Below are 26507 nucleotides of genomic sequence, written 5' to 3' on the forward strand. Positions count from 1 at the left end.
GAACAAAAGTCATTCATTTATTTACACTCATTACATGGTTAATTTTATAGTCCAGTACACAGCGTTACTTATTTCCCACTCACTTTGTACAGGATCCTTACCAAATTGTACATCTGCTAAGCCCAAACCAAACACCAAGTCATTATGTTTTGTATTGGTAATGGCTTTGTTAAGATGTCGGCTATGTTTGCAGATGATTCACAGTACTGCAACTTAATCATATTATTGGCTTCTTATCAGTTGTTTTACATTTGGAATTTCCACAGCTACATGTTTAGATGCGACTTTTTTAAGGTTTTAGTTCTCTGCCGCTGGCTATACATGTCTGTGGTCTTCAAAACTGTTATAGGTTGTTCACATTTTCTCACCCAGGTCTTTTTAGCAGCTTCCACACCGAGCCCATTGTAACTCATTGCATGCCTCATTAAGGCCACATACTCTGCCTCAACAGTTGAAGTGGCAACCGTTGTTTTGTTTCGAGATCTCCAACAAATCAGGATGGCTGCCATGTGCATATAATAACCACTCACTGACTTACATCCTGGAGTCATCTGCATATGGGCTGTCCGCATACACCACTAGGACCTTGTTGTTTTGGTTAGAAAAGTGTAAACCATAGTTAGCAGTTCCCTTCAAGTAACGAATTACTCTTTTAGCCTGCCAGTCTTTCTCAGTAGGTTTTGCAACTGTTCTACTTAATAAACCTACAGCCAAAAGCTATGTCTGGTCTTGTCCAGTTAGCAATGTGCAACGAACCGCCAATTAAGAGGAGCGATATAGGTCTTGCCTTTCAAATGCTTTGCTGTTATCTTGCTTACAAAAATCAGCAGCCACCATTGGGGTTTGGTGCCGCACTTTGGCATCTGCAGACCAGCTTTTGTATGACTACCCTCTATCTTTGTTTTTTTGTGTCAAACACATCCCCTTCTTCAGATTTACTGACTTGAATGCCCAGGTATTGCTTTAGATACCCAAAGTCTTTCAGCTTAAAGTGTTTACTCAACTCGTTAATAAAGTTGACACGGTTGGTTGTCTGTTTTTTCTGCAACCACACGAGATCATCAACATAAATCATCAAATGATACATTCATCACCAGTACCTCAGTATATATACGGAGCATCGGCCACACTTTGGTCAAAATTTCATTTCACATAATGCTTTGTGTATGCACCTGTTCAACATCTGGCCTTTGACTGTTTCAGCCCGTTACCAAAGCTTTGTTGAACTTATAAACTTTATCAACTTGTTCGTACTCATAACCTGGTGCTTGCTTCATGTATATGGTCTCTTGCAAATCTGCATTTAAATGTCAGCTGTTTCAAAATCAAAGTGCCTCATTTTCAAAGTCTCTTTGCTCAGCCAAGAGCAATCACTAATCTCATGGATTCTGCCTTTGCAGTGGGTGCATAAGTCTGATCATAACTGTCAAACTTTGTTTGAGAGAAGCCTTGTCGCGACCTAATCTTGCTTTATATTTACCAGGTCCCATGTCCAGACATGGGTTTACGCCTGTATACCCATCTTACCTATGATCGGCTTATCAGTAGGTTTATCAACAATGTTAAGAAAACACTTTTAAGTTCACCGAGTTCAAACTCATTGTCCATAGCCCACAGTTCCATTTTCCTGTTCCTCAGATTGGTTATTTCAACATATCCTTGAAACCTTATTGGTTCTGTCCCCTAATTGGCACACTCTCACTTCTTGTACCATAAACCTTTTTTGGTGGTATGCCTTTTATTTGCTCTTTCTGATCTGCGTGGTATAGCTATTTCTCCAGTTTGCTCAGCCCCTCCACTCTCCTGGCTTCCTTCTGATCACTATCACTGTTCTGTTGTTGCTTGGGCTCGAACGGATAGTAGCTGACCTTGAACAGAATTAGAGTTTGTCGTACTAATCACTAGGTACTGTGTCATGGCTTTACTGGTGGTAGAACCTTCAAGGTTTTGATGCGCATGTTCCCAACCTGTATACTTTTCAAAGTTGGCACTGCATTGAGATAGCAATTCTTCCATGACCCAATGAAAATCCTATAGCCTTTGGTATTCTGTATCCTACAAAGCATGATCTCTGCCATTTCTTTGTCCCTTTTCCGTTTGCTGTCTGGGAATGAGGCGTTAGCCAAAACTCAAATATTCTAGGTGTTTCAGGGAAGCCTTTTGCCAAACATTCTGGTAAGATTGTTTCATTGATACTTGAACTCCACAACCTGTTTATTACATTATTGTGGCAGCTAAGACAACCTCTCCAAATGGAATGGAACCTTGGCATCATTTATCATGCAATCCCTTGTTGTTTGAAGAATGCCTAGTCTCCTCTCAATACGCCATTTTCAGCCGGGGCTGAGCAGTTCATTCTCCTGTGGCCTAATACCTTTCTGTGTCAGCCATGTTTGGAATTTGTTCCCCATGAACTCACCGCCTCTGTCAGATTGCAGGGCAAGCCACCGTTTTAGGGAACCTCCGTTCAATCATTGAGACCCATTCCTTAAACCTTGTAAAGGCTTCATCCTTAGATTTCAACAGCAAGCAGTAAGAATATCTGCTATAATCACCAATCAAGCGAAATTATATACTCGTGCACCGGCTTGATTGGAAGGACCAGCTAAGTCTGCATGGACTAGTTCAAAATGGTCTTTCCATTTGTCTGTAACTCTTTTGGGGATTGGATAGGATTTCACCTTAACCCACTACAGACTGAACGGTCTAGAATGCTTGCAGAACACACTCAAATCATGCTTTTGCCAACTGCTTGATGGTGGCAAAACTTGCGTAATCTAGGACTCTGTGAGAGATAGTGCACACAATCATCATCATGGAAGCTTATTAGCTAGACTTGAAACATTCATTACATTTTTTCATTTTGCCCTTTATCAGTCATAGCTTATACATTTTGTCGCAGAGTGTACCTTTTGCACACTCTATGTCATTCTGCCATACTGTACAACCCTGTCTATCAAATATAGTTTTGTACCCTTGTTCAGCTAAACTTGGGACTCAACAAACAAAATCCAGTCCAGGAACACACAACACATTTTGCAGCTTTTTTACCCCTAGGCATGGTATGTAGGCGGTTCCTTGCAAGCGTAACAGCAGCTGGTGATCCATCGGCCAAGCTGACATGCTTCACCTTGCCTTGGACTCCTCAGTCAATGGGTGATGACATTTCTGACTATGCTCTGAGCAGGCAGGATCAAAACCAGATGGGTTAATTTCTCTGGACATCGGTTCTCAGCAATGCCGTCAAGTGAGTGCTCCTTCTTTCCTCTTCCCGTTGTCGGCAGCTGGCCTTCTTCTCCCCCCTTCTGTGGGCATTCGGAGAAGATGATTAGGTAGAAACCACAAGGAAACAACCGAACTGCATATGACCTTGGACAGTTCAGGGAAGCTGGGTTTCACTTTTGCCTCTGGAAACAACAGGCTTCTCTCTGGCTGGCGGCTTCAAGGCCAAAACTCTCTTTGTTTTCTGGGCTCCAGAAGCCCGTTACAGTCCCGCATAGTCCTAGAGAGTCAAATCATCTTCCTTTATGCTCTGCATACTATGAACAAAATTGTCCCAGCTGTCATCTAGGGGAAGATAGTGCAATATAGGCCCTATGCTGTTCAGTGAAAGTCATGCCTCTGTCTTCCAGCTCATTGAGAATAGTGTCGCGTATTGGACATGGTTAGCCACATTTTCACCTCCTTTCAACTTCAAATTGTATAAGCGTCTGGTCAAGATTACCTTGGAACCAACCAGTCCTAAGTCTGGTACAAGGTCCTTCAACACCTTCCAGCAGTCAGAAGCCTTCTCAGCCAGCCATTAGATGGAAGGCTGGGAGTTTTCCCACAGCCAACATTATGGGCCTTGGCTCCTGGCATCTGCCCTCTGCTCTGCTGCTGTGCCTGGGTTGATTGGGGTCGACTACAGCCCATAAAATCTTCCGCATTAATGAAGCTCTGCATTTTCACACCTCCATGCTGGTAGTTCCTGCAGTCCAGCCCGTTCAAAGGCAAACTGCACATGGTGGATGTCATGCGTGTCACACTGCCTGCGACACTCTCTAGCTTCCAGTGGTTGGGATACTGGGCCCATAACCAAATTGTTGGCCTAGTGCACAGCGGAAGGAGACTAGGTGCCAACTCACCCTTGCTAGAACAGGAGGTAACTGCTTGCAGTATAAGAAAAGACACTCCAGACAGTAGATTTGGACAGCAGAATACTTTATCTCTTGTTTCTCAAAGGAACAAAATAACAATAACTATCCACTCTCTACTCTGACAACAATCTGAGCCCGAACCTGAGGGTGAAGGAGAGGAATACCTGGGTGGGTATGCGGTCTTACGTATATAGTTTTGTCCAGCAAATCATTAGCTAGATGATCTAATCATCCTGGCCTGTGACCTTTTCACTTCTGCTGACTGTTACATGCCAATCACTGCAGACCCAGACAGAGAGGCTCCGACCTTTACAATTCTGCTGACTGTTACATTCCAGTCATTCTAGACCAGCATATGACCACCTTGCAATTTTCAATATCCTGACAGGACCCCACCCCTTTTTTTTAGGATTCTCAATTGCACATGTAAGTTCTATTCACACATTCCAGTCAGTGGAGTGGAACATGTTATTGCAGTTCTTCTTCTCCTTAGGCCTGGAGGTCATGGTTTGACCAATCTGAACCATTTGACAAATCTGGGTAGAATCCAACCACCTCAGTTGAGTTAGGATTGCCTGATACACTGTGAATTATTTCTTAATGTGCTGTCTCTTTGCGTAATCTATGGTGAATCCACCCAACACCAGCCTTGGTCACTGGTCCTTTTAAATCAGTATGGTCTACTCTGACCAGTTGTTTTTGAATTGATGTGTGGGAGCATTCAATAATGTGATTCCTGGAACTCTTGTCAGAAGCAATGTATCTACCATGCAACATGTTGTTTTGTGCAGAGTTCTACTAGCTTTCACCTGATTGTGTCAAATTTCTCCAAAATCCAAGTTTTGACTGACTGAACAGAGCATTGGAGAGGATTGCTTGGTGAGAAAACAAGGGGGGTTGTGCTTACCGGAGACTGCCCAGGATTTTACAATCAATATTGGAAGGACAACTCTGACATGGATGACCAAGGCTAGCCCAATCTCACTGGATCCCAGAAGCTAAGCAAAGTCAACTGTGGTTGGTGCTTGGATGGGGAATCAGTGAAGAAGTTCCTGTTTGCAAAGCAGGGGCAGACAACGGCAAACCAGCTCTGTTCACCTCTTGCCTTGAAAATCCTACTGGGTCACCATAAGCACTACTTCATTAATAGGACTTTATTCTGAAATCTGTTGTTTCCAGACTGGATCTCTCGATTCAGTTGGGTCTAGGTACTGAATAGACTAACCTTCCCCTGAGCCAGCATGTTATTGTGGTTAAAAGTGGTGGACTCTAATCTGGAGAATGGGGTTTGATTCCCCACTCCTCTGTATGAAGCCTGCTGAGTGACCTTGGGCCAGTCACAGCTCTCTCAGAACTCTCTCAGCCCCACCTACCTTACAAGGTGTCTGGGGAGAGGAAAAGAAGGACTTTGTAAGTCTCTTTTGAGACTCCTTACAAGAGAGGAAGGAGGAGGTATAAAAACAATTCTCCACCTCCTCCTCCCCTTGCTCTAGAACTGAGATCCTGCTTACCTTCTGAGGTCTGACAGGATCAAGTTATCCTGGATTATTCAGAAAAGGGTGCATTAGTGAAGTCGGCCCGCGAGGGTTGCAAGGAAGAGGCAAGACGCAGCAATATCATCCGGTGGAGAGAGCCAAAGGCAGGAAGCGTGATCCGTGGATCTGGCAACTCTGCCGTGATTTGGTCCCTGGCACCTTTTATTAGGGTTTGCCGAGAGGCGGGTCGGGAGGCAGGAGAGCGGGAGAATATTGTACAGTACATGACTCATGGGGCTGCGTACGTGAGAGAGGAAACGTTCCTGTCCGGGCCTAATCCATACCTGGGGGTATGCACCCCTTTGTCCCTTTGTCCGGGACATCTTGTGACAGTGAGTCAGGCATCTCATGACCTATGACTCATGGGGGTCTTGTGACAGGTGAGCGTGTGCGCCCAGAAGGGCACAGATGGCACAGGCATTCCTGCGCTCTGTCTGAGGCCCTGCTGGGTTTGCGGGGCTCACCCCTACACATTAATTCATAGGATCGCCATAAATCAGCAGTGACTTGATGGCATGTAACATATACATGCTTTAAAGGACCATGTGGACTTAGCTGAAAGGTGACTTTTCAAACTAAGCTAAAGGGGAGAAACCATACCTTTTGTGATGGATCTCCTCAGCTTCTTCAAATGAAGGGTTGAACATCGCCTAAAATTTCAAGGGAGACCTGATTTTTTCCATTATCCCTTCCCCTGCAGCAGACCTTGAACAACTCCCAAGGATCCTCCGTCTTCCTGGTGACAATCCACTTCAGAAGGGACCAGCACATTCTGCAGTGAATTTAGAAGCGTCTTTGTCTGTCATCTGAATAGTCTCACACCTCATTCTTCTCTAGGATTACACAGTCTGAATGAGTGGGATTGGAAGGCAAGAAATGTCCTACCAGGCTTATATAACCAATTGCTGAAAGAAGAGTTTGAAGAGTTGGGATATATACCCCCCCCCCTTTCTCTCCTGTAAGGAGACTCAAAGGGGCTTACAATCTCCTTTCCCTTCCCCCCACAACAAATATCCTGTGAGGTGGGTGGGGCTGAGAGAGCTCCAAAGAACTGTGACTAGCCCAAGGTCACCCAGCTGGCATGTGTTGGAGTGCACAAGCTAATCCGGTTCACCAGATAAGCCCCACAGTTCAAGTGGCAGAGCGGGGAATCAACCCGGCTCTCAACCACTACACCATGCTGGCTCTCATTGTCCAGTGTCCAGAAGACTTGATTATTCAGCCTAGACCTGTGTGGCCTGCTGCTAGGCCTCGCTCGGCAAGTTGCTATTGATTCCTTTGTTTTCTCTCTGTTCTGGCCTTCAGAACATGACAGGCTGGTGGAGAACTGAATTTTCTCTGCCTCTGAAGAGCCCATTGATTTTTTCTCCCCCCCCCCCCCCCCCCCCAGCCCCAGTTTTGGAAGCTTGCCTCCTCTTCTCTGAGAACCTGCTGGGCTCAGGTCTCCGAAAGCCAATGATTCTGGTGACGCATTAGATTCTCGTTTGTCCCAGTGATATCTGAGCCACAGTTTTCTTCAAAGGAGGGTTGACAACTGAAAGGGAAAAGAAAGGTAACAGCCCCCAAAGGGTAGACAGTTTAATTGGCCACTGCATTTCTCAAGGAAGAAAAGAACTAGGGAAAAATGTGCTTTTACCTCTCTCTCCTTTTCCGTCTCTCTTTCTTTTTGGCAACCTTAGAAGCCCACAGATTTGCTCATCTCCAAATAACAGAGACCAGTTCCCCTGAAGAAAATGGCTAGTTTGGAGGGTGGAGTCTGAGGCACTGTATCTTGCTGAGGTCCCTCAGTGCCATAGAGTGTAGTGGTTAAGAGCCGTGGACTCTAATCTGGAGAACCAGGCTCAATCCCCTACTCCTCCACATGAGCGGCGGACTCTAATTTGGAAAACTGAGTTTGATTCCCCACTCCACATGAGCAACAAATCTAATCTGGAAAGCTAGGTCTGATTCACCTCTCTTCTGCCTGTGTGGTGGACTTTAATCTGGAGAATAGGGTTCAATTCCCTACTCCTCCCCATGAAGCCTGAAGGGTGACCATGGACTAGTCACAGGTCTCTCAGAACTCTCTCAGCCCCACCTACCTCACAAGGTGTCTCTTATGGGGAGAGGAAAGGAAAGAGTTTGTAAGATGCTTTGAGACTCCTTATGATAGAGAAAAGCAATCTGTAAATCCGGCTCTTCTTCTTCAAATGATGTCCCACATGCAACTGCCGAGGAAGGCAATGGCAACCCAACTCTGCTTCTCACTTGCCTTGAAAGCCCCTCCCAACCTTAAATGGGAGACCACCAAGGAAGGCTTGCTATCCCAGCAAGCCACTGCCAGTCAAGAGCAGACAGCACTGCCCTTGAGGAATCCAGGGTCTGATTCAGTTTAAAGCTGGTTCCTGTGTCCATGCATTGAAATCAATCTGCATTGGAGGCGGGGAGAGGATGCTCACTCCACCTTACAGTGTTCTCCTTCCTTTTCAGGGACATTCCAGCTAAACAGATAACTGATGTCATGGGTGAAAAAAAATATTTCACTTGTAATTTAGAGATTTCCCAATAGGGGAGGTGTGGGGAAGTTATATAGCACAAATGTACATTGACTTCCCATCTTGGCAAACAGGATGATTGATTGTTCTTCAAAAGCAGGGTCAATATTTTCCTCCTGCATCAATAAACTCCTGTGGGGTTTTTTGCTCCTATTGGAGTTGATAGCTGTTTATGAAGGCAATCTAAATCTGGTCCCACAGCATGGGAAACAACTATCTCCTAGTTGTACGACCAGCCAGCAAGCCAAGCAGGTGAATAAGATAGGGACAGATGCCACTGTTCACTCTCAGATAGGTCACGTATGGTCCTTCCATGAGATTGACACAGCGAAATAACACTGTGCGGGAGTTGTTTCCATAATTGCGTGCTAATGAATTTCTGCAAATTCTGCTGTATAAGCGTTGGATTTAAAGCAAACAAAGTGTGCTTAATTGCTTTGCAAAATGCAGGTTTTTGGTTCTCCCAAGGAGAACCGGGCAAGTTTGACCATAAAAAGGTGAAAAATAGTTGTGCTTCATCAGAGAAAGTAACCCTGAACTTGTTCTCTGAGGAAGTATCTGCACTGCAGGATTAAATGAGTTTAATTATCAGCCATCCTTCCTGACTATTCTGGGAACTGCGAATCTGAACTGGGGTTCTGGTGGCAGCGGCTGTAAATTCTGATGCAGAATTCTCAGCAACTTTACTAAACCATGAATCCTTGTACTATGTGTGTGGGTACAGAGCCACCAAGTGGCATGTGACTTACACTGACCCCTGGTGGGGTTTTGAAGGACAGCAGTTAAGGAGAGGTGGTTTGTCATTGCCTTCTGCTGCAGTCTTCCTTGGTGGTCTCCCATCCAAATACTGACCCTGCTTAGCTTTTGTGATCTATTGAGATGGGGCTATACTATACCATTCCTCCCTCATGCTCTATGGGCATACAAATGTGTCCTTTTCTGTTTTTGTTTGTCGTCATTGTCTCTGGTCCCAATTCTTTCTTTTATGTTATTTTAATACCATGTTGTTCCGTTTCCATATGAGTAAGATGTAGAAAAACTTGAAACAAGTTCACATTTAATGGGGAACATTAATCACGAAAGAGCAGAAAGGGGCATGAAAATAATGAATGATGGGTTTGATTCTAAATAAGGAAAGCACACTAGAAAGGGAGATTTTCAAGTTGATCTAACAAGCACAAGTGATTTGAAATTATCCCTGCCGTAAAGAAGAAGAAGAAGAAGAAGAAGAAGAAGAAGAAGAAGAAGAAGAAGAAGAAGAAGAAGAAGAAGAAGAAGAAGAAGAAGAGTTTGGATTTATATCCCCCCTTTCTCTCCTGCAGGAGACTCAAAGGGGCTTACAATCTCCTTGCCCTTCCCCCCTCCACGTAGTACTGCTTGTCAGGATGGGCCCCTTGGCTCATCCCCCCTCCCCCTTTCAGCCTTCCAGGAAACAAAAGCTAAAATGCAGCCACAGTTCTCCAAGGTGTGGCCAAGCCCCTGTCTTTTGTAATGTTAACCTTGTATCTGAATGTTGGTATTCTTTCCTTTGTTACTTTACTGTAACTGCAGCTCTTGGGCCCGGCTAGGGGGCGGGCCAAGGGCAGCAGGGATTTAAGGATTTGTTCTTTCTATATCCTTCAGAATTCGTCTATCCCTCACATGCTTCAGTTCTCAATAAAGTCTTACATTTTTTAAAGAAAAACTACAGGCCGCTTTATTCTGAGACTGCGGTTTCACATTTAGATGAATTCTCCCTAAACTCGACCAGAGCCCCATACTCGCTATGGATGGGGCTTCAGGTGAGACGATTACGAACGGCCAAGGGATGGCCACTGAGAAGAACATCATCGATGGCCCCAAAGAAACTCTTGGGTGATTGCCTTGAGGGAAGCTGCCCCGGGGCCAGTCGGTGGTGGGGCAATTCCCCGCCTGCCACGCGGCATCAGGAGTGGGGATGGAGGCGCTTGCGACTCACCCTACAGGCTGGGCGAACCCACTCACACACGTGGCCAAGTGTGGCACCAGCGGCCGGGGAGGAGGTAGTCGGTCTGGCTTCTACACGAATCAGAGGAAGAAGACGAGATGCCCCGAGAAGACAACAGGCAAGCACCTCGGCGGGCGGCAGAGGCCTGGCGCGATGAATGAGAGGAGCTGTGCTGGCAGGTCGAGAGGCTCTCCCGGGATGTGGAGCTGCTGTGGGTCAGGGACTCGACCTGGGCAGAGGAGGAGTTAACCCTTCTCCGAGAGACAGAGCACCTGCGGGCGCAACAATGGACAGTGACGGACTTAGGGAACCCGGGACAGGTGACAGACTCCACGACTGCTCAGACACCACCGTCCTTGGGAACCCCCCCAGCAAGCTGCGTGGGCAATGGACCAGCCACCACGATGCAGGGACATGAAGGCCTGGTTCGACGGCAAAGTCATATCCCTCCCCTACTTCCTGGTGCAGGTGGAGGCACACATGCAATGCTATGGCAAGTCCTACGAGGACGAAATCAAGCAGATCCACTAGGTTGGGGCCTGCTTGGAAGGAGACGCAGTGGCCTGGTACGTGGGGCTTTACGAAGGGAGGGCGTCCGAACTTTTGACATTCCCTTGCTTCATGTCGGCCCTACGGTTCAAGGACCCTTTTCAGGAGGAGAGAGCGAGGCAGAAGTTGCAGAACCTCCAGCAGGGAACATGCTCGGTGGCGGACTTCATGTCGAAGTTTCGCCAGCTGGCCAGACAGATTCGAGACTGGCCTGAGCCTTCTATAAGAAGGTGCTGGATCCGGAGATCGTGCAGTGGGGTACAATGGGCGGCGACCCCCCCAACGCTGGCGGGATGGTACCAGAGGGTGGGGGAAACCGAGATCCATTTGATCAAGGCACAGAGCTACCACCACCAGTCCAGCCCCAGGAGGCGCTCCCCACCTGCACCGACCAGACAGAGTAGCACCCTAGCAAAGCCCCGTTCCTTGGCGAGGAGTGAAGCAGGACCCAAAGAGTGAAGCAGGCCCCAATATGCCCAGCACAGGCGATTGGGACTTTGCCTGTCTTGCGGGGGTGAGGGCCATATTGCTGCTGTTTGTCCCAGGAACAGGGGAGGTTCAGGAGGACTCTTGAAGCGGGGGGCACCAAGCAAGGAGGTAGGCCAGCCCCTAAGTCCTCGCCCAAACAGAGTAAAGCCGAGAGGGGTATGGGAATGCATCTGGGGGAGTTGGGCCCAGAGGAGTCAGGCAAGTCAGGTGACTCCGAAGTCAGCTCAGAACTGGTGGGAAACAACAGCGACCTGGCCTAGAGAACGCCCAAGGCCAGGTCCCCACGCAGGGCATCACACAGCTGGCTAGCAGCTCTCGCTGCCCCGTCCTAGCACCTCTTACCCTAAGCAACCGCAGGAGTAGAGTTAAGGTTAATGCGAAAGCACTGGTAAATTCGGGGTGTACTTGCTGCCTAATGCACCCCTCCCTGGTGGCCCAGGTAGGCTTGAAGCAGATACTCCTACATCACTCCATAGAGTTCGAACAGATGGATGGGAGGGTGTTGGGGGGCCCCCAACACATAACTGGTGTTGTTGCAATGTGGGGAGCACTGGGAGAAACGCTCCTTCGTGATCGTGCCCATGGCAAAATACACAGTTGTACTGGGTGTCCTGTGGCTATGGGATCACAAGCTGCAAATTGACTGGGGGGCGGGGGCCATAACATTCCGTGATCCCCCGTGTGGAGCCCACATGGCAGGGGCACCACTGCAAGATCTGGGCCCCTCTCAGGAAATGGCCGGGTCGGTGGAAACAGTGGAACTGATCCCCCCAGAGTACCGGGACTTGGCTAGGGTTTTCGAGGAGGGGGAGTGTGATCGGCTTCCCCCACACCGGAGCACGGACTGTAAAATTGAGCTGAAACCAGGAGCTCAGCTGCCTAAGAGTCACCTCTACCCAGTGAGTCCGGCCAAAGCGGTGACGCTCCAGGAGTTCCTGGACAAAAACCTCCCAGGGGGTTCATCCGGCTCTGCACTAGCGAGTTCGCAGCCCCGGTCCTGTTCGTAAAGAAGAAGGATGGGGCGTTGAGACTGTGCACAAACTACCGAGGCTTGAATGTGGCCTCCGCTTGCAACAAGTACCCCTTGCCCCTAATCAAGGACTTGTTGGCTTGTTTGGGAGGGGGTGGATTTTCACCAAACTAGACCTACAGGAAACCTACTATCGGGTGCGGATCGCCGAGGGGATGGAGCGCCACACGGCTTTCAACACAAAGCTAGGTCAGTTTGAATATTGTGTGATGCCATTCGGGTTATCCGGGGCCCCTGGCGTGTTCATGTCTCTCATAAATGAGGTACTGCAGGAGTTCCTTTTAAAGGGGGTGGTTGTGTACCTAGATGATGTTTTGATTTATTCTGACTCGCTGGAGGAACATGTGAAACTAGTGAGAGCCGTGCTAAAACGGCTGCTGGACAATGAGCTATATGTGAAACTGTCCAAATGCGAGTTCCACAAAACAAAGTTGGACTTTCTGGGGTTCCGGATCTCCCGGGACGGCCTGGAGATGGACCCTGCCAAAGTACAAGACATCCTGCAATGGAAGGCCCCCCGTACTCAGCAACAACTGGAATCCTTTCTGGGATTCGCAAATTTTTACTGGGACTTCATTGCGGACTTTGCCCAACTTGCCCTCCCCCTCACCAACTTGCTAAGGAGTAAGGACAAAGAGGTGGGGGCTGTAAAGCCGGGGGGCGCCTTTGGACTGGTCTCCGGATTGCGAGGCAGCGTTTGCGGCACTGAAACGTGCATTTACGTCAGAGCCTGTGCTCTGGCATGGCGACCCCTCGCGTCCCTTTGTTGTTCATGTGGACGCCTTGGACAAGGCTATAGGGGCGGCCCTACTACAACAGGGGGAGGATGGATGGTTGTACCCCTGCGCCTACTTGTCTCGCAAGTTTTCTGACATAGAGTTAAACTGGATAGTAGGGGACAAGGAAACGGGGGTGATTAAGCTGGCTCTGAGCGCTTGGCACCACTGGCTGGAGGGGGCTCAATTACCGTTCGAAGTATGGACAGACCATAAGAACTTAGTTGTCCGTCAAGCAACTCCGCTGGGCTGACTTTTTCTCCCGTTTCGATATCATGTTGCATTTCTTCCCAGGGAAAACAAATGTTTTGGCGGATGCCTTGTTGCGCCTTCCCCACCCGGGGGCTGAGGTGCCGCCCCCCGCGGTTCCGTGTTCTCCCCCACCCAGCTGAGTTTGGCAGTATCGACCCGGAGCCAGACTCGTGCCAAGTTGACCCCGCCCCCTGTCCTGGGGGCTTGGAGGGGGTGCTGAAGGAGGGCGGGAAGCAGCCGGTGCCCCCAGAGGAATGGTGTGATAGCGAGGGGCTGGACTTGCGGGAGGTGATCTGGTGGAAGGGGAACAAGTTGTATGTACATCCCCAGGCCAGGAAGGCAGCCCTGCAGTTGTGCCATGACGCCAAATCGACAGGGCACTTCGGGTTTGTATAGTCCCTGCACCAACACGCAGACAATTCTCATGGCGGTCGCTGCGGAGCAATGTGGAGGCCTATGTAAAGGGGTGTCCAGTGTGCCAAAAGGGGCCAAACGTACTCAGGGGAAGGCACAAGGTCTCCTTCAGCCGCTTCCTACTCCCAAAGAGCCCTGGTGGGTGATTTCAATGGATTTTATCACAGACTTGCCCACGAGTCAGGGAAAGATGGTGATCTGTTGTCCAAGCAGGCCCATTTTGTCCCATGCTCCTCCCTACCCACGGCCAGTCGCCTAGCCCAGCTATTCGTGCAGCACATTTACTGCCTGCACTCAGCTCCGGAGAAAGTGGTGTCAGACAGGGGCGGTCAGTTTGTCTCTCAGTTCTGGCGAAACTTCCTAAAATTGTTATGCATGGAACAGGCCCTTTTGTTGGCATTTCACGCACCCACAAACGGCCAGACCAAACTCACGAACCAGACGCTAGAGCAGTACTTACGGTGCTACATAAACTACCACCAGGACAATTGGGTTGACCTGCTCCCGTTCGCTGAGTATGCCTACAATAATGCCGTGCACAGTAGCACCAGGAAAAACCCCTTCAAAGTGGTGTCAGGCCAGCAGCCAAAGCCCTTCCCTTTTTTGTCAGATACATCGGTAGCGCCAGTGGAGCTCCAGGGGTGGGTGCAGTCTATCCGGGAGGCTTGGGGACCCATGCAGAAGGCACTGGACAAAGCAAAACGGGCCTATAAGGAGCAGGCCAACAAGAAGAGGCACCCCCTCCCCCTGGCTGTCGGAGATTGGGTGTACCTCTCCACAAAGAACCTCCGGGGGCTGCAGGCTTGCCAGAAGCTGGGACAGAAGTTTTTGGGGCCATACCGGGTGACTAAAGTGATTAATTCGGTAACGGAGTTGCCCAAGAGGTTTCGGGGGTGCACCTGGTATTCCATAGTAGCCTGCTGAAGGCAGCGACCCCTCCGGACCAATGGCACAAGAAGAGGCTCCTCCTCCAGAACGGGTAAGAGGGGAACTACACCAGGAGGTGCACAGCATCTTAGACTCCTGAGTCTACCAGAAGAGGCTGCAGTACTTGGTGGCATGGACCCATTTCCCAGAGGGAATGAACAAGTGGGTGGACGCCGGACATGATAGCGCACCGCGCTTAGTATGGGCGTTCCATAAAGCATACCCAGAACGCCTGCATCTGTGAGGGAGGGCTTTGGGGTGGCGGAATGTCAGGATGGGCCCCTTGGCTCATCCCCCTCCCCCTTTCAGCCTTCCAGGAAACAAAAGCTAAAATGCAGCCACAGTTCTCCAAGGTGTGGCCAAGCCCCTGTCTTTTGTTCTGTTAACCTTGTATCTGAATGTTGGTATTCTTTCCTTTGTTACTTTACTGTAACTGCGGTTCTTCGGCCCGGCTAGGGGGCGGGCCAAGGGCAGCAGGGATTTAAGGATTTGTTCTTTCTATATCCCTCAGAATTTGTCTATCCCTCGCATGCTTCAGTCCTCAATAAAGTCTCATGTTTTTTAAAGAAAAACTACAGGCCGCTTTATTTTGGGACTGCAGTCTCACACTGCTGCTGTTTCACACATTGAGATTTTACTGTTTCAATACGTGCCTTTTCCCTGTTTGTTCATTTTGTTGTAAATTTGTTTATTTATGTTTTTAAATGCTTATAGCCTGTTTTTCCTTTAGGTTTAAGTTGGCATCCCATGCTTATGACAGATGTGGATCAAGGTTTGAACTGGCTGCCTTCCTATGAGTATCTATCTGCTGGGCTGGCTCTGCCCTCACGAAGCCGAGTTAGTCACTCATAGTTGTCAACTTCTCAAAATATAATAAATTTTCTTTCCACCCATGAGCACCTGAAGACAAGTCACATTCGCCGCTGCCCAAAAAGCGAGTGGCTGTTTACGAGCTGTGTTGGTAGCAGCCGCTTACCAACTAAGCATCCTATAGAGAGCGCTATTCAGCAGGCTGTTTTTATTCCCTTCGTTCCTAGGTGTTTTGCGACTATCACGGCCATTCCCAGAAGAAAAATGTCTTCTTGTACGGATGTGGCGTAAAGGAGACATTGTGGCAAGCTGGATGTAGTGTTGACACCACCATGGTCATAGAAGATATCGGCTACAGGGTAAGAACCAGAGGCGTGGGGGGATGGTGCCTGAGGCAAACCTGGTGAACCAGATGTGTTTCCACACTCCTACATTCCTGCTGGGTGACCTTAGGCTAGTCACAGTTCTTCGGACCTCTCTCAGCCCCACCTGCCTCACAAGGTGTCTGTTGTGGGGAGAAGAAGGGAAAGGAGCTTGTAAGCCACCTCGAGTCTCCTTACAGGAGAGAAAGGTAAATAAATCCAATATATAAATCCAAACTCCTCCTCCTCCTCTTCTTCTTCTTCATCTTCTTCTTCTTCTTTTAATGTGCATTGCTGTATTTCAACGTTTACTGCTTTGCATCTTATCTTGCATCTCTATTGACTTTGCTCAAGACTTTCGGTCAAAGGGGCATCATACTAAGGCAGTGGTTTGGGGGTCGAACAACCCTTTCACAGTGGTTGCATCAGTGTTTTCCATTTGTAAAATGGATAAATGTTAGGGTTGGGGGTCACCACAACATGAGGAACTGTATTAAAGGGTCGTGGCATTAGGAAGGTTGAGAACCACTGTACTAAGGTCACAGGGTCATCATGGCTCTGCTTCCCATTGCTTCTCTGAGTGGGGGGTAGGAGGAATGAAAAATGGCCATTGGGCTGACAGTGTGATATCATTACCAGTGAAAACCTGGGAATGGTGCCCTGCCTCTCAAGAAACTGCAGTAAATTCTGGTTTTCTATAGAGTTCTGGAGATTCCTAGAGAGGTCACTTGCAGGTTTTCTTGGAAGTGATGTCATGCCGGGGCATAACGAGGAAAACTAGAGCCCTGGGCAAAACCTGAGTTTGATGCCCCCCATGGGTAGCGGAAGGAGGCGGAGCTCCCCCATCCTCCTCCCCTGGTGGCTTGTGGCTTCCCCCCTCCCTGCCAGCTGAACTTAGGTGCCCCCCTTACCAGCAAAAGGGGATGAGATGCGGGGGGCGAGTGGGCAGTGGCGGGCAGTGGCCGCATTCAGGGGAGAGAGTGGCCAAAATTTCAGGGTATCATTGCTCCAGCACATGAAGCCTGCTGGGTTCCACAAAAACAGCATTTTTAAAGCTAGTTACGTCAAAATTTCAGGGTACCTTCAGGAGACTGTACTGATGACACCCCCCAAATTGGTGAAGTTTAGTTCAAGGGGGCCAAAGTTAATGGACTCCCAAAAGGGGTGCCCCATCCCCCATTGTTTCCAATGGGAGCTAATAGAAGATAGAGGCTGCCCTTTTGAGGGTCCATAACTTTAGCCCCCCTGAACCAAACTTCACCAAACATGGGGGGTGTCATCAGGACAGTCTCCTGAAGATACCCTGAAAGTTCTGTGACTGTGCCTTCAGAAATGTGCACCCCACAAGCTGCACCAGAAATTCTCCATTGACATCCGTGGAAAAGAATCAATGCAGAAGTAAGATTCTTGGGCAAATTTCTGGGGGTACATGTTAGGGGTGCAATTGTTAAGCTAGTGACACCAAAATTTCAGGGTATCATCAGGAGACTGTCCTGATGACACCCCCCAAGTTTGGTGAATCTTGGTTCAGGGGGAGCCTCTATCTTCTATTAGCTCCCATTGGAAACAATGGGGGATAGGGGCAACCCGTTTGGGGGTCCATAACTTTGGACCCCCTGAACCAAACTGAACCAAACTTGGCAAGCATCATCAGGACAGTCTCCTTATGATACCCTGAAATGTTGGTGCCGATATCTCTAAAAAGGCACTCCCTGCAGGCCAAAATATGAAAAAACACCAACAAAATAAAACGCAGGAGCATGCGCTGCAAAATTCCTGAGCCCTGGGCAGCTGCCCACATTGCCCAATGGACATTACACCACTGATGTCATGCCATTGCTGATGGCTGCCCTCCACCCCCTGCTCCTCCCCAGTCTCCTGCTGGTTGCTATGTCTGGCAAACCTAGAAGAAGAAGAGTTTAGATTTATATCCCTCCTTTCTCTCCTGAAAGGAGACTCAAAGGGGCTTACAATCTCATTTCCCTCCCCCTCCCCCCAAAAAAACATACTGTGAGGTGGGTGGGGCTGAGAGAGCTCCAAAGAACTGTGACTAGCCCAAGGTCACCCAGCTGGCATGTGTTGGAGTACACAAGCTAATCTGGTTCACCAGATAAGCCTCTACAGCTCAAGTGGCAGAGCAGAGAATCAAATCCGGTTCTCCAGATTAGAGTGCACCTGCTCTTAACCACTACAGCATGCTGATTTTCAAGTTAAGCACCTTATTTTTCCCAGCCATAATTTCTTCCCAGCCATGCTGCCTGGGATTGGTTGCCGAGAATGGGGGTAGGAGTGTCACATCTAAGTTTGGAAACTCCTAAAGGTTGGAGATGGAGCTTCAGGGGGATAGGGAATACAATACCACGGAATCCACCCTTTGGGGGATAGAATGCCATAGAGTCCACTCTCCAAATATCCCTTTTCTCCAGGGAAACAGATCATTGTAGTCTGGAGATGAGCTGTAATTCCAGATCCCATCTTCAAGCTGACATTTCTATGACTGGGTCTATTGATCAGTGTTTAAAACACAGAAGACCCCCCAAACGCAGATCTTTCCTTTTTAGTATGACCTGGCCTGGCTGTCAAAATTCCATCTGATGCAAATGGAAGCTTTGCCCTGGACAGGATTTCACCTGACCCTCTTTGGTAGATCTCCCCTGAGATTGTTAAATATCACTATTTCATGAGCTTTGTTCCAGTTGGACCTTCGGGACCTATGGAGAGTTGGCAAGCACACAGAGAGAATTGAAAGACTGTGTGTCGAATCTGCAATGTGTGGCCAAAAGCAACCTGCTGGTGGAGATTGGCACGATTTTCATTGGGTTTCCTTTTGCTTGTGGATTCCTGATTGCCATGTCATAGGGGTTGCCAGCCTCCAAGCACTTGTGATGTAGGCATCTTTACCTACATGCACATACCAGTTAAATGTGTGCATGTGTGAATGAATGACTTCTATTTTTCCTGGAAATGGTATAGGGGAATTTGCAACATTAAAGAACCCTCCCCCATCTGAATTTTGACAGGTTAATGCACCCTTAGAGGAAACCATCAGCTCAAGAAATTGAATACACAATAAAATTGTTCCACTGTTAGGAATGAATCAACATAATATTGCTGCACTTCATAAAAGCAGCACACATCACAGAGACAGAGAGAGGAGGAGGAGGAGCTGGATTAATACCCTACTTTTCTCAACTGTAAGGCATCTCAAAGTGGCTTACAAACACTTTCCCTTCCTTTTCCCACAACAGGCATCTTGTGAAGTAGGAGGGACAAAGAGTGAGAACTGTGACTAGCTCAAGGTCACCCAGCAGGCTTCATGTGGAGGAGTGAGAAGTCAAACCTGGGTCTCCAGGTTACAGCCTACCACTCTTATCCACTATGCCATGCTGGCTCTCAGGGATGAAAGAAGGGGGTATAAATGAAGTAAATCAATTGATCTTGTGCACACATATTGAGAGCCAGTGTAGTGGTCAGAATCTCATCTGATACCGACTCTGCTGTGGAAGTTTTCCAGGGTACTTGAAGCATGCCACACTCTCTCAACCTAACATACTTAACAGAGTGATTGTCAGCGAACATGGGAGAAGGGAAAGCAGCATTGGAAGCCACTACTTTGGGATAAAAGTGTGCAATAAATATATGGCTATATACACATATACACATATTCATAACCAATGCAAGCAGCCCTCAAATGTCATCAGTCTGGTTGTCCTTTGAAAGTCTGAGTGTCCTCAGAATTTACCCATGCTAGACACAACGCACAGTCTTTGCGCACCGGCACGTTGAAAAGAAACTCTATAGGCAAAAGCTCTGATTCAATTTTGCTTTTGAAGACAATGGAAATTATTTTCATAAGCACCCTTTTAAAAGTGTAATTAATTTTTTTAAAAGAAAAAAACACAGCCAGGTAACTGGAACACGATATGTGAACGGCACTCATTTGTAAACATTAGCAAATGCGAACTTAATATTCTGTTTGTTCTACCAGTGTTTCTCAGGTCTCAAGCTAGCAGTTTTTTCCCCTCTGTTTATTTTCTCATTAATTATCTTTTAATTGTACATTTCCAAACACACACACACACACACACACACACACACACACACACACACACATTCACAACCAAAAGAGCCATTTGTAACAATGTAGTGAAATTGTTGTTAAGAAGTAGAATCCTGTTGCTGTCTTGGTGCTGTCTTCCAATGGAGGCGTGGGGTTGAAACCTCTGCTACCATTCAAGGTACAATTGTTTACAGGGTTGGAGACAGGGTTAAAGCTTTGAGAGTGCCTCAGCATGCAGCCAGGACATTTGGGAGTGTGGGGCAGCTCATTTCTGGCAACCCCAAAGGGTTTGCAAGGCAAACAATGACTCCCTGGTTGTGTTATGGGCATCCACTTGAAGGTCACCTGAGGCAACCCTTACCGGTCTTTAAGAGCCAGACGCTGCTAAACTGCTATTAAACCACTGAGCACCCAGTTTTTTAGCTGAGCTTTCTACCTACTTTTAGAGTTGTTAACTCTATGATTTGTAAGGGCAAAAATTAGGAACAAACAAACAAACCAGACCCCAGCTGCACAGCCCAGAAAACCAACTACAACCAGTTGGTTCTGGCTGTGAATGCCTTACATGCCTTTTGACTGCTGAAGAGTCTGTTAGCTTGTTTTTAAACTCAATTTCATTATGTAGTGCTGGTTTTTAATAACATCCTTGGCCCAGTTTTTTTTTAAAAAGATGGAGATTCAGGATTTTAAAACCCTACATAAAGACACCGTAACCAGCCAATGAGATTTGGATCTGTCTCCAACATTCTTAGTATGGAAGCTCCAAAATCCATTTTCGTACTTGGCAAATACTTCCCCTGTCCACTCATAACTAGGCCTCCCATTTACCCAGCCCAGATAAGGTATTTGTTTGCCCCAAGTCCCAAGTTTCCATTCCTGAGGAACTTGAGGAACAGAAAAAAAGTAGCCTCCAAGAACTGATGTTCTAGGAAATTTCCCTTGTCTCCATGGTAAAGATCACAGAGAACAGAAGAGCATTATTATAAAGCATTATCTAGCCATGACATCACATCCTCCTCAAACTGCAGCATTCCCTGGCACCACTATTAAATATTCTGGGATTTGCAAAGGCATGGGGAGGGGGCTTGTGGTAACAGAAATGCTGTTTTCTCCTCCCTTTGTGTAACATGGGTCTATCTGGAAGAGGACCAAAGGAGCAGCAGAGGCGTAGGAGGTTAAGAGCTCATGTATCTAATCTGGAGGAACCGGGTTTGATTCCCAGCTCTGCCGCCTGAGCTGTGGAGGCTTATCTGGGGAATTCAGATTAGCCTGTGCACTCCCACACATGCCAGCTGGGTGACCTTGGGCTAGTCACAGTTCTTTGGAGCTCTCTCAGCCCCACCTACCTCACAGGGTGTTTGTTGTGAGGGGGAAGGGTAAGGAGATTGTAAGCCCCTTTGAGTCTCCTGCAGGAGAGAAAGGGGGGATATAAATCCAAACTCTTCTTCTTCTTCTTCTTCTCTTTCCTTTCTTGAACAGTAGGTTGTCTCTCTCTGTGATGTAGGGTTGTTGGGCAACTGGTGAGAAGGTTGTGCCTGTCTGGGGAATATGGAGGGGTTGTGGCACCGGCTGTGACATCTGGTCACTTCCAGTATTTATTTAAGGAGAGGGTTATAAAAACAATATCTATGAATCCCGTTTGTATTGGTCTAAAGGGAAGGAAGGAGAATGAAAAGGAAAGGACTAACAGGAAAGGAAGGTCAAACGGAATACCATTCTTGTCCTCAACCTTAAGCCTGGTGGAGAAGCTCTGTCTGCAGTGTCCTGGTCTCATTTGATAGTATAAAAACAGAAGTGAAATAGGTTGCTTAGGTATTTGCAGATGCTTTTCTGATGAACAATCACAGGACACAGGACACATCTTTGGAATTAAATGGGCCGCAGCCCTCTTTATTGTTACAACATCCTTAAGGCAGAAGCTGGGCAATCAATATGAGCACATCCAATCAGCAGTCAGTCAGCACCCCTGACTGACCCCGGCAACAACCCCAATCCCTTTTGGGGAGGACAGAGAGGTATAGGGTCACTGGGGTGCCTGCCCTTTGTGACCCCCTAACTGCTGGGGTGTCAGGCTTGAATTGCACTGTAACGAACAGACTGAGTCCAGGCAAAGTAACTACAAACAGTTCTTTAGTCACTGTCTTAGACAGATTCGAAAGCAAAGCAGGAAAACTCTGAGATCTCAGAGTTCAAGCAAAAGTATACAATCAGAACAACACTCCACCTTTACCCAGATCAAAGAGCATTCTCACAGTAAGAGTTCAAAGGAAAGATAAATGTCAGAATCCCAAAAACTGAAACAAACTCATGTATAAGAACAGCAGTATATTGAGTATTGAGGATCTTCTCTGGTCATGCCAGAACTGAGGTTTGCCCGCGCAAAACCCAGTAGTTAAAGTAGCTTGCACCCCCCATCCTGGGAAAGCGCGCCCAAAAGGAACTGTGAAAGAGATAACAGTAGAGATGGCCAGGCACTGACCTTGAGCAGCACCTGGTACAGTATAACATCATACAGAAGACAGTTGAAAGTCAGTTAGAAATGCAGTTAACCCATTCCTCCACCCCCAGCATACAGAAAGCAGCAATAGCAAAATCCCCATAATAACAGGCCTCCTGACAATAACACGCAGACATGAATAATACACCTCAGCCTGGACTCCAGGCATTCGGCCAACAGAAGATTTAGACATTCATATGAGTGAGAACCAAGGTCAAATACACACAGCACACAGATACAAGCACAGCTCTTGACACCCACCCCACCCCAAGCCTCTTAAGGAGGCCCCCAATTGTGAGTAGGTCCGTTGTGTGAGCTCGGCCTCCCCACAAGGATGTGCTCCTCTGCCCAAACCGCCACAGAGCTGACCCTTCAGCTCCCGCCACAGCTCAGAAGCCTTGCAGCCAATCCAAGGGGGCCCGCCGTACGGCCCGTAGCCATACCTCCAGTCCACATTCAGATAGGTGTACACCGTCCAAACAATAAAGCGCACGCTCCCGCGTGGTTATCATCCGGTGCGGGCTGACTCTAACGCAGAGTTCCCAGACCACCCTTGCTGTTGCCTTGCACACTTTGTGGTGTGCTACATCCATCGTGGGAGCAGACGTGACCAAAACAGTTTTACATCCGGAATCAACTCAAGGATTTCCCGTATGCTGGCCGCCATCTGCAAGGACAGTTCCAAGCCTTTCAGCAATGGGAGGTCATTTTCACCCAGATGAATGACAAGCCCCTGAGGTGCTCCAAACCTCTGAAGCACCTCCCAGATAGCTGGCAACAGTGCCTCCCAGCACATGCCTTGCTGGCTGAGCCACACGATGTCCACGCCCTTCCAAGGTCCAGGTTTGCGCCCCAAGGAGTTGAGCATGCATACATGCTGGCCCTGTGGACGTTACTATGCCCGATGATCCATATCTGGGTCCAGGTCTCCTGCAGCTCTGTGTGAACAGTAAACAAAACGTGAGCCCCCACATTCATGATGCACATCAACAAGCCCACGACCACAACGTCAGGCTTCCTCCAGAAATGGCCAATCCCCGACCACATGGCCTGCAGCTCCCACCATGTGCCATTAATCCAGCTCCCTTACGGAGAGCCCAACCTCTGATGCTCCTATGGGTACCGACCGTCCCATGTTTCCGATGAGCTACTGCCCCCGTATCCAAGCAGGCTCTGCCAAAACGGAGCATCCGCGGCCTGAGGCTAGAACCTTACAGGATCACCTGATCACCCAAAGGGGGAGAAAAAGGAAAGAAAACCCCCAAATTCCACCTTAAATGCTTCCTTAACCTGGCAGAAGCAAGCTCCTGGAAAACTGTCATGTCCTTCAGGGCTATCGCCATGCTGACCAGGAGGCCCAATCCACATCCTTAGTGGGGAGGAAGGGGGGGGGAACCCACCCCCCGAGCACCATATGTCTCCCCAAGGATCATAACTGCAGCATAAAGCTGGGCCCACTGGTAAGGTTGGAACACGAAAGCAAGAGAGGCAAGGGGGGAGGGAAGGGGAAACACAAACCCTCCCCCCGCTCTACAAGGAGGTAATCGTTTTTCCAGCCAGATATTCCAGTACCCACCTCCTGATCATTATCATTAAAATTCCCCCTTTCTGTTTCCTGTTTTTTTCCTCTTTGTTTTTGTTTTTTGTTTTCAAAAAGGAAACCATGTTGGCCGGCGCCCACCGCTGCCCTTCCATGCCCATATGCTGGCGATGATACACCAAACGCCAAGGGCCTTGGTCAATCCCGACCACCCCAGGCCACCATCATGCCCTCAAAGCATCTTGCAAAGAAAACACAAGCGCCCCCAAACAGCAAAGCTGGAGACCTGTAGTATGTGGTCCTCCTGGGGTCGGGGTTTCCCGAGGGCCAAAGCCCCGGGCAGAAGTGACCACCCTGTCATATGGTCTGCACGCGACTCAGTCCAGGGACCGCCAAAATCCCTTGACCAAAGGATGCTCATACGGCTCTGCAGCTGCCTTGGAAGGGCCTCCTGACACTTACTCATTGGACCCCAAACATGGAATCGATTCACCTGAGCAAGAGAAAGCATCATTCTGTGTTATCCCACGCTCCTGGATAGAGCATGCAGAAAGAAAAATTTTTACCTCCTTCCTTGTACAAACCCCTCCTGACCAGCATTGCAACCGTGCCTCAGCCACCGGCTTACCATTTAAGCCGGGATCCCATTCCCTGCAGCAAGCAACCAGCAGTAAAAAAGTGGGGGGGGAGGCGTCAAAACACTCCCTGGAAGGTAAACATCACCCCTTTCATTCTGCGGAAGCTTGTCTCTGGAGCCCCGCCAGTCTCCCGAGGATGCGAATGGCCACCATCAGGCCATCAGTAGCCTCAAGACACCTCCCGCCATCTCACCACCAAGCAGGCCAAAGCCCGTCTCCCCCACTCGTGCAACGGGCGGGGCATGATGGCTCAATCCTGCACTGGCAAGCTGGCCCAGACACCATGTTGCAAGGAAAGGCAACTGGCAGGGGGGGAAGGGGGAACACGAGCGGCTCGTAGCGTAACTGCTGGAAACCAAACGCCCTACTGATAAACAACGGTCCGGCCGCACATATGAGCCCTGCCCTGGTAAGGTCCCAGCACTGCCATCAACCCCTACTAGCTCGTATTATTCTTGGCTGTGCTCGCCCCTAGGTACCAGGGAAGAGCCCTACAATGACGCCCAGACCCCAGCCCCGTAGGACCACCGCCTGAATGTCCCCAAAATGGTGCGGGACTGACCATAGCCTTCTACCAAATCCGCCCCCATTATACAACCAAACTGGGAAACATGTGCAGCTGAGGACCTCCAGATGCAGAGGGGGGAGGGAGGGGGAAGGGTTGCAACAACCCCACCCGATGCTATTCCCATCAAGCTCCCCGACACCCCCCCCAAACCCTATAGCCTGTATTAGTCAGGCCATGCCTGAACCATCAGCCACTCTCGAAGAAAGGAGGGGAAGGAGGGGTGTAACCAATCCTCCAATAAAACCCACCACTCGCGCCCAGTGTGATGGACACTGCAATGCCCACGAGGGAGAGCAGGATGACCACTGACCAAATCCATGACCAACATCCTCTTTTACTGCCCGGCATACTAGGTGCCTGCACCCGGCCAGTGCACCCAGCCAGTGCATGCCAATCCAAGACCTGCTGAAGATGTGTGAATGCGAGAGAGAAAGAGCAAACACAAAAGGAGAAAAGAAAGATCATTTCATTGCTGTTAATTTAAAATAGTCTCTGAGTCTTCCTGATCCTTATGCAGTTCCCATAAGCAATGAGCAGTGCTCTTTTTAGCATCAGCCAATAAAATGAACTGTGGGGGGTGGAGGGGGGAGGAAATGGTCTGTAGCTTTGAGGATCTGCCAGCCAATCAGAATGGAATGGAAAAGCAAACAAACATTTATTCTCTGACCGCCTCCCATTCACTTTTGGGTCTATAGGTGGCGATCTTTGCCCAGCTAAGAAATAGGGAAAGGAGACGTGGAATACTCCCCTAATGGATATTGTGCCAATCTTCTTTTGAAGGGTGTTTGGTGGATGACGGCTCCCAGTGGTGCGTGGACAGCTTTCTTTTTAAAATTAGAAGCAGATACACACAAAACCTTGGGGGAATACAACTGATCTGCAGTGCCAATTCTCTTTAGAGTCGGAATTCTAAAAACCTGGATCTGTGGATTTCCTGGTCTTGTTGCTAAAGTGATGCCTGCGCACGAAAGATTCTTCCTATTTTCGTGGCCTTGAAAAAAAATCTCTGGCTTTTGTATAGCGAGTCGTGCCAGAGTTAGTACATCTTGGTTAGGTGTGGCATTAGGATCCGGGGGATCTAAGTTCAATTTCCCACCTTACCGTGGAAGTGCTCTGGGCGATCTTGGCCAATCATGCTTAACCATTGTTGAGAGGGAAAAAGTGAAAAGAAAGATTTAAGCATGTCTTTGAGCACCTTGGAGGACAGGGTGGAATAAAAATGGGCTGAATGAATGAATAAAATGAATGAATGAATGAATAAACAAACAAATAATGTGCTGTTGACACCACTGCTTCCAAGGACAGAGAGTTGCCATGACCTGGTAAGGCTCTTGTCGTGCCTTTCTTGTCCTCTACTTTTGCCCACCTGTAGTTCATCATCTGTCAACAACTGTAAGCAAAGGTCAGTTAAGGGGGGTAAT

General features: G+C 48.5%; 1 protein-coding gene across 1 annotated transcript in view; it reads left to right on the forward strand.

Annotated features, from left to right (window-relative positions):
• AGBL1 (AGBL carboxypeptidase 1) overlaps nucleotides 1–26507 on the forward strand; it is a 554681-nt gene that overhangs the window by 285454 nt on the left and 242720 nt on the right. Inside the window, exon 19 of the mRNA XM_048481859.1 lies at nucleotides 15649–15780. Coding sequence (XP_048337816.1) covers nucleotides 15649–15780 — 132 coding nt within the window. The remainder of the gene's footprint in view (nucleotides 1–15648; nucleotides 15781–26507) is intronic.

The sequence above is a fragment of the Sphaerodactylus townsendi genome, linkage group LG17, assembly GCF_021028975.2.
Source record: "Sphaerodactylus townsendi isolate TG3544 linkage group LG17, MPM_Stown_v2.3, whole genome shotgun sequence".
NCBI lineage: Eukaryota > Metazoa > Chordata > Lepidosauria > Squamata > Sphaerodactylidae > Sphaerodactylus > Sphaerodactylus townsendi.